The 15,234-nt window shown below is 46.4% G+C and overlaps 1 protein-coding gene across 4 annotated transcripts in view; it reads right to left on the reverse strand.

Annotated features, from left to right (window-relative positions):
- Nucleotides 1–15,234, reverse strand: part of LOC135368190 (choline transporter-like protein 4) — a 71,748-nt gene that overhangs the window by 40,988 nt on the left and 15,526 nt on the right. The window contains exons 1-2 of one of the 4 annotated variants that reach the window (XM_064601319.1): nt 6,992–7,126; nt 6,772–6,888 (exon numbers count right to left, since the gene is read on the reverse strand). The exons of the other annotated variants lie outside the window; for them this stretch is intronic. Of the exons in view, the coding sequence (XP_064457389.1) occupies nt 6,772–6,838 (67 nt within the window). The 5' untranslated portion in view covers nt 6,839–6,888; nt 6,992–7,126. Of the gene's footprint in view, nt 1–6,771; nt 6,889–6,991; nt 7,127–15,234 lie in introns of those variants that run through there. 4 annotated transcript variants of the gene reach the window in all.

Here is a 15,234-nt window from a genome sequence, read left to right on the forward strand (position 1 = left end):
GGGTCGGTTTTGCCTCCGTTAAAAACAAGGACGAGAAAAACGTTCGTGTGAAAGCGGCCTAAGCACGCTTTGTTGATGCTATCGCAAGACAACTCACAGTTTTCCGCACTATTGCGACGCGACTTTCACAAGAAACGCCTTACGTGAAGTGAAGAAAGAGAAGATAAGAGCGACACGGTTACCGGGGCAACAACCGGCATTTCATGCGTCCGTCACTGTCGAAGGGGCTTGCGTCGCTTCGCAGACTGACGGAACGCTCATCGAAATGCAATAGCGCGGACCAGGCTTTACTTGTTGACGTTAGTCTGTCAGACGGGCACATACGGCCTTTAGGGTTACGGCCTTCAGCTCTGGGAAGCTGCCAGACGGTATCCGTGAAGGCGTTTTGCCGTTGATGCCCACATCGATAAACACATCTGCGAACGTTGAATGTAATGTAGTGAAGTCACATGTTTTTCACACTGAGAGTACACGAAAACAACGTGTGGTTGGTACTTCGAAAATTTTGAAAATACAACAGCAAACTACATTTGCTTTGAAGTGCTTTGGATATTTTTTTGAGTGGCGTACGACTTTGGATGCAGACGACACGGTGCGATGCCGCCTGCAGTGGTTCGAGGGTGTCACTACGAACTGAACACCTGAGCAGACTAGATAAAAAGCGAAGCAAAGTGCAAAAATGTAACAGAAAAACGCGAAAAAAATATGACAGAACATTACGTCGCGGAAAAAAAAACATTTTATTTCTAATTGAATTAAATGTGCGAAATCCTGCTTATGGCGCTTGGTGACGAGGCTTGGGCAGTTTCGATGTCGTAAACTGTCTTGCGGTAACGCCGTTGCCCTTCTATCTCAGTTTTGTCGCAAAGGCCGTATTGCTGCCCGTCTGGCAAGGAGTTAATGACAGTATGCATTTACGGCAGTAACCGTTAACGCCGTAAGTGCGCCCGTCTGACCAGAGCCGTCTATAGATGGCTCTGCGTCTGACAGCTGGGTATAAAGTAGTCAGAAAGTAGATGACGGGATGCTCCCGCGGTTTCTCGTCGGCCGCGAGAGCAACGCATGCAAAACCAGCTTTGCGTGGCCCCGCCATTTCCAATAAATAGTGAGCTCGCGCAGAACGCAAAAACCTGAGTTTGCGTTCTGGGCAGTGGTGGCAACGCTATTTCTCGCACACGCAAACCACCTGAGTCCTCTATTCTGGACCACCACTTGCTCGGCGGAAGGATACGGTCCGTGCGGTTTTCCTTTCGCGTCACCAGATGGCAACACAGAATGACGTGCTTCACTGGGCTTTCAGTCGGTGTTTCTGCGTCCTCACATTTCATGCTTTTTTTTTTTTTATAAAAAACGAAAAGTGGTAGACATATAAATTTGGTGTCTATCAATTCCTGAAATATTTCGAGAGAAAGTAAATGGGAAGTTTTTTTCGAAATGCCTATAGAAGTTTAATAAAAACCTGCTCAAAGAGGGCGAAGAAAAATTGTGTTTTTTCATTTTTTTTTCACAATCATGACGTCGCCGTAAAATACATATGACGTGTATCAGAAATGTATTAACGTTATCCGATTCATCTCGCTTTCCTCTTTATAGTGAAACCACCCGCGTTAAAACCTGCGCGGTGGTTACCGCATAAAAATACCGAAAAAAAAACACGAAAAAGCATAAAATATGTTCCATAGGAAATACATTGGGACGGAGAGCTGGTATGCCCTCTTAAGTCATCATGCATATCTAAGGGGTTGTGACAGGTCGTCCCGGGTTATCTTAGATGAACGTAACAGACGGTTCCTTGTACCGGTGTGAACCTGCATTGAAAATTTCACGGCGAAAGGAGTAATAAAAGCAGAAACTCATGCGGCTCTATGACATCACAGCCCTCGCCGCCGCTAGTGAAGCAGCGCACGAGAAGTCACGTGTTTACGGCTGCCAATGGGAAAGGGCGCAACTCTGAGCCCTGTGACGTCTCCGCTTCGCTCGGGAGCGTGTTCGAGGGCTTGTATCACGCGACGTACGACACCTAGAAGAATAATTCTTTTTTCTCAGTATTCTGACACGCAGTACAATGCGTCCATGATGCAATAAATCACACGTATGAAACTGTCCCAACCACTTTAAATAAATCAACGCTTGGTGTCAAAACGCTGCTGACAAAATGTGTTCGTAGAGAAGCTTGGCATCCTATTTCGTACACTATAGCATCGTATTACCGGAGAATGCTGGCACAACATTTTCTGCAGTGCGCTGAACCGCTATGAAACCGAATAAACTGGTTCGAACCGTTATTATTGCGCTCCAGAACCGAACAAAAAGTCCCTGAACCGAACCCGTATTTTTTTTGGTTCGACACCCAGCTCAGTATGAAAACAACAATGGAACGTACTGAAATATAACGCTCCTGGCACAACCGTCATCCCCAACGGCATCGTTCTCTCCCCCCCGATTTGTTGAAAATGGATGGCGTACACCTTTTTGTGACACTTAGGCAGTTGCAGGGGTGTAGCCGGGGGGAGGGGTTAGAGGGTTCACGCACCCCCCGAAAACGTACCTTTGGTAGTGCATTTGGGAGATGGAAACAAGGGGGAAATCCTCCTCCCCATGTAAAGTCCCCATAGAGCCCCCCACCCCCACCCCCTTGAAATATTTGTCTGGCTACCATCCTGTGCAGTTATGGTAATTGCCACAAGAGGGTGTACGCCCCACACTTTTCCCCAAACCCAGGAGTGATAAACGGCATCATCCCGTGCAATGCGTCTGGGTCTGCGACCCAGTCAATGGTGCATAATGTAAAAAAACCCGAGACTAGGGAACACGAAGGGACAGACACAAACACGAAGTCTCAAGAGACGTCAAGAGACTTCGTGTTTGTGTCTGTCCCTTCGTGTTCCCTAGTCTCGGGGTTTTTTTACATTATGCATCATCTTCACCAGCTCGCTTGCTTCCTAGCCATTTTTTTCACAGTCAATGGGTCTGGATTCTCCCCCTGTTTCGAGCTCAATGCGTAAAGATATTACGGTACTGGTCCCGATTCTTCCCAGTTTCTTCTGTCCTTTTTTTTTTTTTTTTCAATATAACATTTTATAGTCAGGTGTGTACGTGTTCCTGCGTTGCCCAGGCTCAGGACTTCGCCCATAATATCCTGCTCAACATGGGGGCGAAATTTGCTTGCAACATCCGATGGGGGCCCTGTCATTGTTTTTTTTTTTTTTTTTTTGCAACCGCGATTGTCTTTTTCAGCCCTCAAGGTTATCTTTTTCGAGATCGCGTTGCAGAGTCTCTTGATAGAAACGTGCAGCTGCTTTCTAGAACAATCGTGTATGAGTAATGCTTTCCATTTCTTTTTTGGGTAACGTGTTATTAAGGACTTGAAAGAAATACAATAATAAGGAAAGGTTTCTTTCTTCTTTTTTTTTTCTTGCCTTTTTCTCGCTTTGTGGCAACTTGCCGTCCGTCTCGGCAGGCAGACCGCCCTCTCTTTCTTATTCGCGGCTAGAATGCCCGGAGCTGTCAGTTGTGTGCGTACAAGTCATTCGAATGAAACGACTTGCGCCTCCTTCGTCAGACGAGACCATTTCCTAATAATATGTTCTCCGGTACTTGCCAGGAAATAGCGTTCCTTCTAGTGCCGACTAATTCGAATGCTAAATGGCGTTATCCGCTCCGGTGTCTCAACAACAACAACAACAATAAATGAAGAAGTGACGATGACAGGTGTCTCAGTGCATACAGGGTATCCCAGAAAACGTGTCATTGAATTATAATAAAAAAAACTACGCCACCTAGAATCATGCGGTCAACGGCATTTGTTCTTACTAGGTTTTTGCGAACTCCTCATGTGAATGTCATGTATCGTAAGTTTAATTTTGTAAATATTTGCGAACTGAACTCGGAAATTTGCCAAGTAAAGGTCACTTTTTTACCCCACCAATATGAAGAGCGTGTCGAATTCACTCAAGTTCATGATAATTGACAGTGATATTCGCAATCTATGCCATCGGAAAAAAATAACCGAACATCATGCTTTTCGTAGCACAGAACCATAACGCGCGACGACTTTTTGAGCGCAATCGCTTGCTGTCCGACGAAAGGAGGTTCCAAACCCAGCCCACAGAGTGATAGTAGAAAAAGTGACAGTCCTCAAATTGGGAGAGGGTAAGTTCGATCCCAACGAAAGTCGGATGCGATAAGCCATACCTGTGTTATCTCTTTCTGCGTTGCAGGTGTGGGCTGGGTTTCCAACCTCCTTTCGTCGGACTAACAAGGATTGCGCTGAAAAATTTGTCGCGCGCTTGCTTCGTAGAGCATGATGTTCGGCTATTTTTTCTCATGGGATAACCCCTGAATATCCCTGTCAATTATCATTAGTTTGGATACATTAGACACGCTCTTCACATTGTTGAGGTAAAAAAGTGACCTTTACTTGGCAAATTTCGGACTTCAGTTCGCGAAAATTTACATAATTAAACTTACGTAACACGACCTTCACATCAGTAGGTGGCAAAAACCTAGTAAAAACAAATGCCGTTGCCCGCATGATTCTAGGTGGTGTAGTTTTTTTATTATAATTCAATGACACGTTTTCTGGGACACCCTGTATATTATTTTGTTGTAACCCTGTAGCGATGCAAACTTGACTACGTGTACAGTAAATCCTTATTCGATCAGGGAAATTCGACATAACCGAGAGTTCGAGAAACGCGGAAGTTAAAAAAAAAAATACCTGTGACAGTATCCTCGGAAGTTACTGAAACACCGGAGAAGCCCTAAAATGAGGTATCAAATCAAGGAAACAAAAGATTATTTTAGGTACATTGGCATCCTTTTATAATTTACGCGTAATGAAATGAGCCATTCACGAAATCGATAGTGACTCTTTCGGAATTATTCGAAGAATTACTCTTCGTCAAGAGCGAAATGTATACGCGCATGGGCAGTACGACAAAATGCGCTATAGCAGCCGAAAAAACGCTGAAAGCGTACGTGCTACGTGAACTGCGTGCACCATACATATTAACATCACTGAGTTGCTCAAACGGAAGTAGCTTCAAGTACACTATACACTAGGAAAGAATCAAAGATGTGTGCGCTTTGGAAACGCACTGGCAGCTTCAAGGTGTTTGTACGCGCTTCGTCTGCTCTGTGTACCCTTCAGACCAGCCCTGGAAAGCTAGAAGGGATTCAGAAGGAACTGGAGCGGGAGGGAGTCAGAATATCTCCTCGACTAGCACCGCAATTACTAGTAAAGGATAACCGGAAAAGTGAAAGAACCACACTAGCTCGAATGACAGAGCGCGACGCCCAACAGAGAGTTTTCCTGCGGAGGTGTGGGCAGTTACCGTGGAAACCGGTACGCGTCGCTGACGTATATATTGTTGCCGACAAGACCCACACACACACACAAAAAAAAATGAAGCACCTCTAAACAATTTTAACGATTGGCGACCCTGTAATGGCAGTCCTCCTACGCTCCGAGATCGAACGGTGTCGCCGCGCTGCGGAGAGCGGAGAACTACCGCAGTGTGGACGCGTCGTCTGCTTTGACACTTCTGCGTTCACTGCAGTAGGTGGAGCACTGGGGAACCGAACAGTATCGTACCATCGCGGCAAAAGTGATATTCCGGTGAATATATGCAAGAACTACGGAAAAGGACCATCAACTCCGAACATCGGCCCACGTGTTATCCACACTAGAATGGTGACAGTGTCGCCCCCTATATAGGTCGATCTCGCAGCGAATACGCCTGACACACGTGATGATTTAGTGCCATTTCCGTGCGGTGCACTCCAACAAACGAATGTCACTTTCACTACGTGCTTGCATGCAGTGTCACTTACTTATGTATGATGGCAAATATGCGATAGATGAGAATAAACGGCGGCAAATTTTTTAGGAGTGCGCCACAATACCGTCCTCAGAACGTTTTTCTTTGATTCAGACACACTTCCTGTTAATCTTCTTCCAACATTAAACAAATTGGCCTCAAACACGTGCCACTACAAAAATGGCCGCCGCCGGCTCGCCGAGACCGCGAAGTAGTCACATGCTACTAACGAGAGTACTGATGTGTGTGTGTGTGTGTGTGTGTGTGTGTGTGTGTGTTTTACCATCTCGCGCTGTACTTAAATATAACAAACACGCTGTTGAGAATACTCGCTTAAAAATATTGTGGTGTCGGGACCCCTCACTTTTTCTCAATATTTTTACCTGTGTCACAAAGTCTGCCGTCGGGGCTAGAAACTTCGTCAGCCGAAAAGAAGCGAAGTGAGTTTGGGAAACGTACTTTCTGCCGAGTGTCACTAAAATATATGTCGTGTGACAGCACACGAATGACACTAAGTGCGAGTGTCACTCGCTGAAAGTGACACTAAATTAGTCCGTCTGACAGGGGTATAAGTGCATTTAGCTGACAGGTATACATAGTATGGTGCGTCCGCGTGGTGTCTGTCATCGTGTGCGTCTTTGGCTGATTCTATACGCTCAGGCATGCATGAATACCAATTACCCCACCTTAACACACATTATATATAGTGTTACTGGCTTTTTACGGCCTACACTGAGTACGTCCGTCCATAACTTTATGAGGCCACGTGACACCGGCATGACGTGACATGTTAGCGATACGCTGAAATGGTATAAACATACCGCAGTAACGACATATAGAAAATAAGCGATTCCGCGAAACATCGAAAGTCTTTCGATAGAAATCTTAAGAGCATTTCAAACGCCGCCTTCATACCGTTACGAAGCATGAACACAAAAAGTGTACACACCCTTGGGGTCCTTCTCGTGCAGCGGCGTACTGGAATCCGCAACCTTCGGCCTTTTATCCAAAGCCATCGCCGCACGGGCACAGCAAAAACTGTCCACTAAGCACGCTAGAGCACAATCTGGAAGCAGTTTACCGCTTTACAACACCGCTATATGGCACATTATCAACAGCTGCCTGTCGGCATCCGCCGGCAGGAACGCGCCGGAACTCGGGATACATACCCCAGATGCAGTGGAGATACCGTTCTTATCCCCCGATTAAGCGACTGCGACTTCTCGCCGCGGGAACAGAGGTTCGCAGTTACGTTGGAAAGGCGAGTATGCCGCGGCCGCTGTCTCCAAGTGCATGCGTTCGGCTTGTATACGGGGAACAGCTGCGGCGGTATAGCATGTTGCCGTTGTCATTTGCATCGGCGTAGGGGGCATGTCAGCCAGAGAATCGGTTTCCTGAAACGCTGTGACGCCTCAAACTATTAAAGGGGGCACTGGAGTGCAAGGATTTCTCCTCATGGAACGAAATATTCCGTTACCTTGACAGGAATAAAAAAAAGGAACGCGGCTTCCGTTGCGTCGTTCGCGATTTTTGAGCGAAAGCAACCACAATGTATACGCTTTCCTTCTCCCTCTCCTTCTCACGCAGAGCGACAATGCGGAGAGGCCTCCGATTGGACCTCTCCGACCTCTCCGCGAGAGCTTGAACACACATCGTTTGAGGATACCAATGGGATCCCACTCCGACCTGTTCTTGAAATGCATATTCACACGGACAACATTCCCCACAATGCTACAACGGAAGATGCGAAAGACGTCATAGCTTTCTGTTGTTACGTGGTCGCGAGCACACAACGTCGTGTCTTCACGTACGCCGCCAACGCCACCTATATGCAGAAGTCCTGCTCACTGCCCCCCGTCCCCCTCTCGTTACGTGGTCACGAAGTCAGAATCCGTCTGCTACCATGTCCGCGATTTGCAGTTCTGCGAATTCACGAACTCGCAAACGATTGAAGCTATTTTCGTAAAGTTGAACCTGTAGACTAAAAGTGCAACACGCTTTCCATAAAATCACTCTCGAGAAAAATATGGGACCGTATTGCGATTTATTTTGCTTTTCCGTTTAGTACGCGAGGACGCGTTCAGTACTCGCAGACGACAGTGACTGCCCATGCGGCTGACGGTGGCTCGTCTCCATGGCTACGGCCGCTGAAAGCACGTTCCTGATTGGGTACGGCCATTGAAAACACGATCCTGATTGGCTGACTCTTAGTTAATACGTCACGTCGAACAATAAGCAGGCTTCCTCTATCTTGGTACGAATCTTGAGCGCATACTCAAAATCAGAGTTCGAGGTAACTCGTTACTGTAACTAAGTTCCTTTTTTTGATAACTTGTAACTTAACTCGGTACTTTTGCGCCGTGGTAACTTCCAGAGGAATTCGTTTCTTTCTCATGTAACTTTGCCAAAGTAACATAAGCTAAGTTCTAATTTGCTTCTAATTCGCTTTTCACTCACGTCCACTTATTTTCTTGCTTTCTCTCCGGCTCTTTCGTGGCATTTTATGCCACATGATATTCAATCAATGACAATAATCTATTCAGGAAGTAAGAACCGCTGCCATTGAAATGAAGCTGAACCATTGTGCGCCCACAAAGAACAAGATGCAAAGCGTTCGAATTATTCGACATAAACGAAAACGATCTAAGCGTGTTGCACTCCTCCGCAGGCAACTCAAGGTCGAACTCAACTGCTCACGCGCGCTGCACCTGTGTAGTTCTATTTTGTGTCCGAAGTAACTTGGAAGTAACTCGTTCTTTTATTTAAGTAACTCCCTAACTGCGAGTTACATTTCAGGCTGAAGAACTTCGTTATTAACTTAGTTACATTTTGTACACGGTAACTTAACTCGTACCAAGTTCTTTTTGACGGGTAACTTCTCTATCTATGCTCAAAATACAGTATTTTAAATACTTTTTGCGACATTTTGGTACTACTGTTTTCAGTATTTGCTAGTCAGTGCTCAATTTACTTTCCATCCTTGTCAAGCCGTATGCAGCACACTTCCCCGACGTGTCCAGATTTTCAGCTCACTTGAACTTAGCTCCCATTTTTCTTTCTTTTTTTTTTTTGGAAATTCATGCATCTGTCATTTATCCTCCTGTACAATAGGCTGGTCCCACGCTTGGCCTTTCTTGTCAATAGCCCGACCCTTTCGTCAGAAAACGGTTCCTATTCATATTGGCAGGTGAATGTCTGGGGGATTAGATACTAGAGAATCCCGGCATTTATTTCGTTGGTCACCAAAGCAATAAACACGCGCATGAAGTTGAAAGATCCGGGCTGACATACAGGAGGCATTACGAAGTTTTGGGTCAGAACATATCACCTAGGTTTACCTTGACCTTCCTTTCATCTGTTTGGCCACGCTCAGGACACGCATTTTACTTACCGCTAATACTAATACTACTAAGGGCCATCCAAAAAATTTTCAGATTAAGACATCTGATGAAAGTGTGTGTGTCATTATACCGAGTAGCGCGGAAGGTTTTGATGTGTGCAATTTGTTTCCGAGAAAAAAACTCACATAAACATAGCTCCGCGCCTTCACCCTCGCGCGGAACCCTAACTCGCCATTCCAGCTATAACGAGGATGAGGAGGTATGATGGCACGTCACCGATGACGGCATAAGGAGACTCGTTCTGGTTTGCCGGTCAGTGGGGGTCAGCGCATTGTCCCTTTGCCGCCGTAAACCTGTTTTGCCACTTTTCCCGGAGAATTGGGGATAGAAGGAGCGGCCGAAGCATTACCGAGCAAGAAGAAAGGCTCTATCAGAACCCCGAACAGCCGAGTAGCAGACGACAGCGGAGTAGCAGACAACATTTCTCTAGGCCAATCAGCGAGCGTTCTCCTTATAACGTCAGCGCGAGGTTCCAGGAAGATCACAGGCTGGTACTGCTCTTCACCACCGTTGCGCACAGTCGCTTTTTGCGGCGTATTTTAAATTCAATTTCCGCGATAATTATGACTCTGTGGTGTAAATTACTTCGCATGGTGCATCTTACTGGCCTACTTAACAGTTTTATAGGAAGAAAACTGGGTGTTAAACTCTACTCAAATTTCTTTGTTTTGGGTATTTTGTACTCTATTTTAAATACTTTATACGTGGAGTACTTAGTATCTTATTTTAAATACTTTTGCGCAGTGGCTTTTGGCTGGTGGCTTTTGGATGGTGCAGGTAAAATGGGTATCGTGCTCCATCACGTGGCCTCTTCCCTCCTCTCCACGAAAGTGAAGAAAGGTGGAGCGGCAGTAGAGCAGAGAGCAGAAAATAGAGAAAGGGAGAAACGACAGCACAGCAGAAGCGGCCGTTTCCAATAGATCTCCGTGGGACCCCTCTAGCGGTCGCTCGTGTCAAAACCACGTGGTCAAAACCGCCATTACTTCCTGTCCACCACGTGATCTTCCCTAAAGTTTCGGTTTAGCAACGTTTTGTTGCTCGTGCTGCTTTCCGTGCTTTTATGCCTTTCCAAAGTCAGTTACCCTTAAAATGTGAGCACCATTGCGGAAACAACGTCTTACCACGGCTGCGGCTGGGCGTCAACGGAAAGCCGCTCTGTCACGGGGATAACGTTTCATTCGTCAGTACGTACTTGATTGATTGCTTCGTGCCCCTGTGTCGGTGTGAGTCATCCTGAATCGTTCGTTTGCGAGCTGGCGCGGTGCTACAGCTGCATGATCATTTGATTTCCTCTATTGTTGTACAAGTTTGATTAATGGCATTCTTTACCACTTCAGCAACAAACACACAAGACGCGGCCACGTCGTCACACAAACGTCGCTGCTACGAATGATGCTTCTAGTCCTCCGTGCTTGTCCTGCAGGCCGTACCTGGTCTTGTAATAGAAGAGTAAACCAAGAGTAAACTTCCGAACACAGAGAAATAAAACTGCACGCGCGCGTTCATACCACGATTCCCGTCGTCTGCTTTGGCACACTCTTAGAAATGAACTTCACCACATAGCACGCTCCTAGCCAACCATCATCCCGAATGGCAACGTTCTCGCCCCTGATTTGTTGAAAACGGGAGGAGGAGCCTATTTTGTGCCCATTATGCACGGCACAAAATAGGCTCCTACTCCCGTTTTCAACAAATCTAGAGCGAGAACGTTGTCATTCGGGGTGATGGTTGGCTAGGAGCGTGCTATGTGGTGAAGTTCATTTTTAAGAGTGCAGCTGGCATGCGCATGCTCTTGGAGTCACGTGAGCAGTTACGTGGTAGACAGGAGCATCCCAGAATGCAATGCGAAGGCTGGCACGCCCGTCCCAATGGAAAAAAGTTGGAAGGGCCGCTCCTGTGTTTCCTTCCTCCATGACAGCGAGCGTGTTCAAGCGTCCAAGTGCCGTTTAAAGCAGCACAGAAGTCATTTTTAACACCCTGTTTGCCCTCTTATAAAACTGTTAAGTAGGCCAGTGAGATGCACCATACGAATTAATGCACCACATAGAGTCATAATTATCGCAGAAATTAAATTTAAAGTACGCCGCAAAAAAGCGACCGTGCGCAACGGCTGGGCCGTGGAGAGCAGTGCCACCCTGTGGTCTGCCTGGGACTTCGCGATGACACTACAGGGGCCACGCTCGCTGATTGGTCCAGAGAAATATTGTCTGCTACTCGGCTGTTCGGGGTTCTGAAAAAAAAAGCATTGCTCCTGGCTCGGTCATGATTCGGCCGCTCCTTCTATCCCCAATTCTCCGAAGGAACTGGGAAAACTGAATTACGGCGCCAAAGGGACAGGGCGCTGATCCCCACTGACCAGCGAACCAGAACGAGTTACCCCTGTAACGTCATCGGTGACGTGCCATCATACTTCTCCTCCTCGTTATACCCGGAGTGGCGAGTTAAGGGTGAACGCGCGGAGACATGTTTATGTGAGCTTTCTTATTTATTTTTTTTTGTTTTTCTGGGAAACAAATTGCACACATCAAAACCTTTGGCGCTACTCGGTAAAATGACACACACACTTTCATCAGACGTCTTAATCTGAATTTTTTTTTTTTTGATGGCCCTCTGTACTCCTTTAATAGCTGTTTCGGGAGCACGAAACAAGGAGCGCCCTTGTTTCGATTTTGATTTTCCTTGTTTCGATTTTGATTTTCCTTGTTTCGAGAACGTGATTTTCGAGATCGGGGATTTCGCAACGGGGAATATCGAGGTCCTCCCACGCTGATGGTGTCGTCTGCTATAGGTGCTCGGTACGCCATTCCATATTTCCCGGTACCGTGTAAATGCTCAACATAACGCGGAACGGAACTTTGGCTCCGTGAGTAGTTTTTTTTTTTAATTTGCTTTTTCTTCCACTACAATATTCCGTGAGGATGTCTGTTGTGTGGATACACAGGAAATGAAAATTGAGGTTTCTTCCGCTCCCACGTCACGAACGACGCAACAGATGAGCCCCGTTCGTTTTGTGTTGTTGTCAACGTAACGGCGTATTTCATTTCTGAGAGAAAGAAATGTTTGCAAGTTAGTGCCTTTTTAATCTTCACTATCGAAGAGAATATTTTTCTCTTCCTCATTTTCTTCTTCTTTCCTTTGCTGCGGAAATCACTGTCACGGAAGCGTGTTTTCTCGGAATCCTTCTGGCGTCTCTTTCCCAGGATTCTCCCGTTTCGTGGGAGTAGGGTCGATTCACACGATGCAACTTTTTGCTACAACTCGGTTCCCGCTACAGTTGCACGCAACCGAAGTTGCACCAAATAGGTCCATTTCATACGTCGAGCAACTCGGAATGTCGTGGTTCAGGTTCGCCTCGTCCCTTTTGAAACAGGGCAGGAAACACTATAGGTTACCACAGGCGAAATCCAGGAAGTGCCTGGTGCCTATATAGTGGTGGTCACCGAGCTCGCCAGACGGCGCGAAAAAACATCATTGTCATCATTTTCGTCCAATCGTACTGCGACTTCCGCTCGTTACGACTTCAGTCTGTTGCGACTTTCATAATTTTGAATAATTTCCACTGGACAGCGAAATTTCATCGTCCCGTCGTACTGTCGCAGCAATAACTGACACACGGAAGTCTTCCTGATTGGACGCACTTGCAAGGCGGAGCCGTGTGATTGACAGGTTACAGCTAGAGTTGCAGGAGAAATCGCTCGTGAAGCGATCGGCTCTGCAACTCCTGCAACCGGGTTGCGCAACCAGAGCTTCGCCGTTCACACGGTGCAACTTGCTGGCGCAACCTGGCTGTGCACAACTAAACAACTAAAGTTGCATCGTGTGAATCGACCAATCGCTTCATGTACTGAACGGAGCCCCTATACCACGGACTTTCTGTTTTCAAGCCCTATACGAACGGACTACTGTGGGGAATATGACGCCCGTTCCCGAGCAGCACAATGTATTGGCCCAATACTGGCTATATATAGCGATAATACCGCCGCAATATTGGGCCAAGATATTGTGGCACTTGCGATTTAGGACTGTCGAAGACGGGAGACTAGAGACTTTAGTGGTTACATTCTTACATCTTTACAGTGCCGGTACGGAGTGAGTGTCTTACCGTACCGAATCAAGGTTATTAGTGAATTTTAGAGAAACGTAAGCGTTCTCCGATTCCGACTAAATACCGCAGTCAGCCAATCACATCGCGCCCCTCTGAGTCGCCCCACTCCCTCTATCTGAAAGCCCGTTTCCTTTCTGGGGCCCCTTTCCGCTTTAGTGAATGCAAGATGGCAGCCTCCACGTGCGACTGTTTTGGGAACCCCTGGAATTTCACGTAAGCGCTTCGCGGTGGACGATGATTTATTCGTCCTGCGTGACTCGCTTAGTGACAATACACACGAGGACCAGAAGCGTTGAACGGCAGGTATCCCGGAAGCTATAAATTGTGCCTCACGACGCTAATCTCCCGTGCATTGATCGTCGACCTGTGCTTGATGTAGAAAAAGCCTATGCCAGCAGGGCAGCTTCTATGTCTTCCCATTAGAGGTGGTTAAGAAGGAATGTATCATCAAGTGCGCTGCAACGAGCCATCGTCGGAAGGTGACAAAATATAAAACGCGACAATAAGCCCTCATTAAACCCTTCCATTAAACTTCTGCTAGTTGCGAGTCTGCGGATCTCCTGTCATTTATGTTTCAACCCGCTTGTCGGCGTCTCTTGCTACAGTTCCACTCAAAAGTATGTGAAATTGTTATAATTAGTTAATTAATGGGTATAATGATGAAATAATTAGTCTCCTAACCTCGACATCTGCTCCTAAGGACCGCAAATAATAGTCATTGAACTTCGCAAATTGTCTCCTGCTGCAATTAGGGATGACTTTTTCGGATTAAATGCGCCTTTCTCAGATTCGGGAGGTCAAAATCGGCCGCTATTTTTAAACCTGTAATTCGGGGAGAAATCGGGCGATAATTGTGCCTTCGGGTGTTATCGAGCGTTTTTGTTTCTCATCTTGTCGATTAATCTTTCACTAATCTTTGTTTTTTTTTCTGGGGGGGGGGGGGGGGGGGGCTACCAGCGCTAATCCCCGAAGGCATAGATAATGCTGACACACATGGATGTATTGCTGGGAACGTAATATGACCCATTCTTACACGTGGCGGCCTTTTGTTCGTCGTCAGTGGAAACATCACTTGAGGATTTCATAGTGACTGGAATTCGGGGAGAAATCGGGTTTAACTCGAGTAGGTCGGAGGTCAATTCGGGGGATAATATCCGAGCGCAATTGGGTTTAGCCTGAAAGAGTCAACTCTCTTGGTCAATTTGATGGCATAAGGCTGTAATAACTCAGCCAACTTAGCAATTTTCCAACCACACAGAGTAAGAAACAGTTAGCTCTTCTTTCTTCGGCCCTATGTACGTCGCAAGATTTTATATCACTCGACACATCACGGTTGACGACTTGATTCGAAGTAATTTCGTGCATGCATACAAATTATGTACCTGGCGGGACTCTTAGAATACACTCTTAGAAATTAACTTCACCTCATAGCAGCACGCTCGTATAGCCAACCATAATCTCGAATGATATCGTTACCTGCCCTGATTTGCTGAAAACGGGAGGCGTACGCCATTTTTGTGACAATTATGAACCGCATAAGTGTCACAAAAAGGCGTACGCCTACCGTTTTGAACAAATCAGGGCACATAGCGATATCACTCGAGATAATGGTTGGTTAGGAGCGTGCTATGCGGTGAAGTTCATTTTTAAGAGTGTAGAGCCTGAAATGCACTCCCCACTCTGTGACATTCATTTACTCCCGTGCATTCACTCCCGAAAGCGACAATTTTTATGGCACTGCATTTAGTCCCCAAAAGGAGTAATCTTACTCCTTTCTTTTCTTCTTAGAGTGTAGTCGTTTTATATCATACTTGCCATCGATTGGTACAACAATTACACGCTTAAAAATGAACTTCACCGCATAGCACGCTCCTAGCCAGCCATCACATCGAATGATATCGTTATC

The sequence above is a fragment of the Ornithodoros turicata genome, chromosome 9 (genome assembly GCF_037126465.1).
Source record: "Ornithodoros turicata isolate Travis chromosome 9, ASM3712646v1, whole genome shotgun sequence".
Classification (NCBI taxonomy): domain Eukaryota; kingdom Metazoa; phylum Arthropoda; class Arachnida; order Ixodida; family Argasidae; genus Ornithodoros; species Ornithodoros turicata.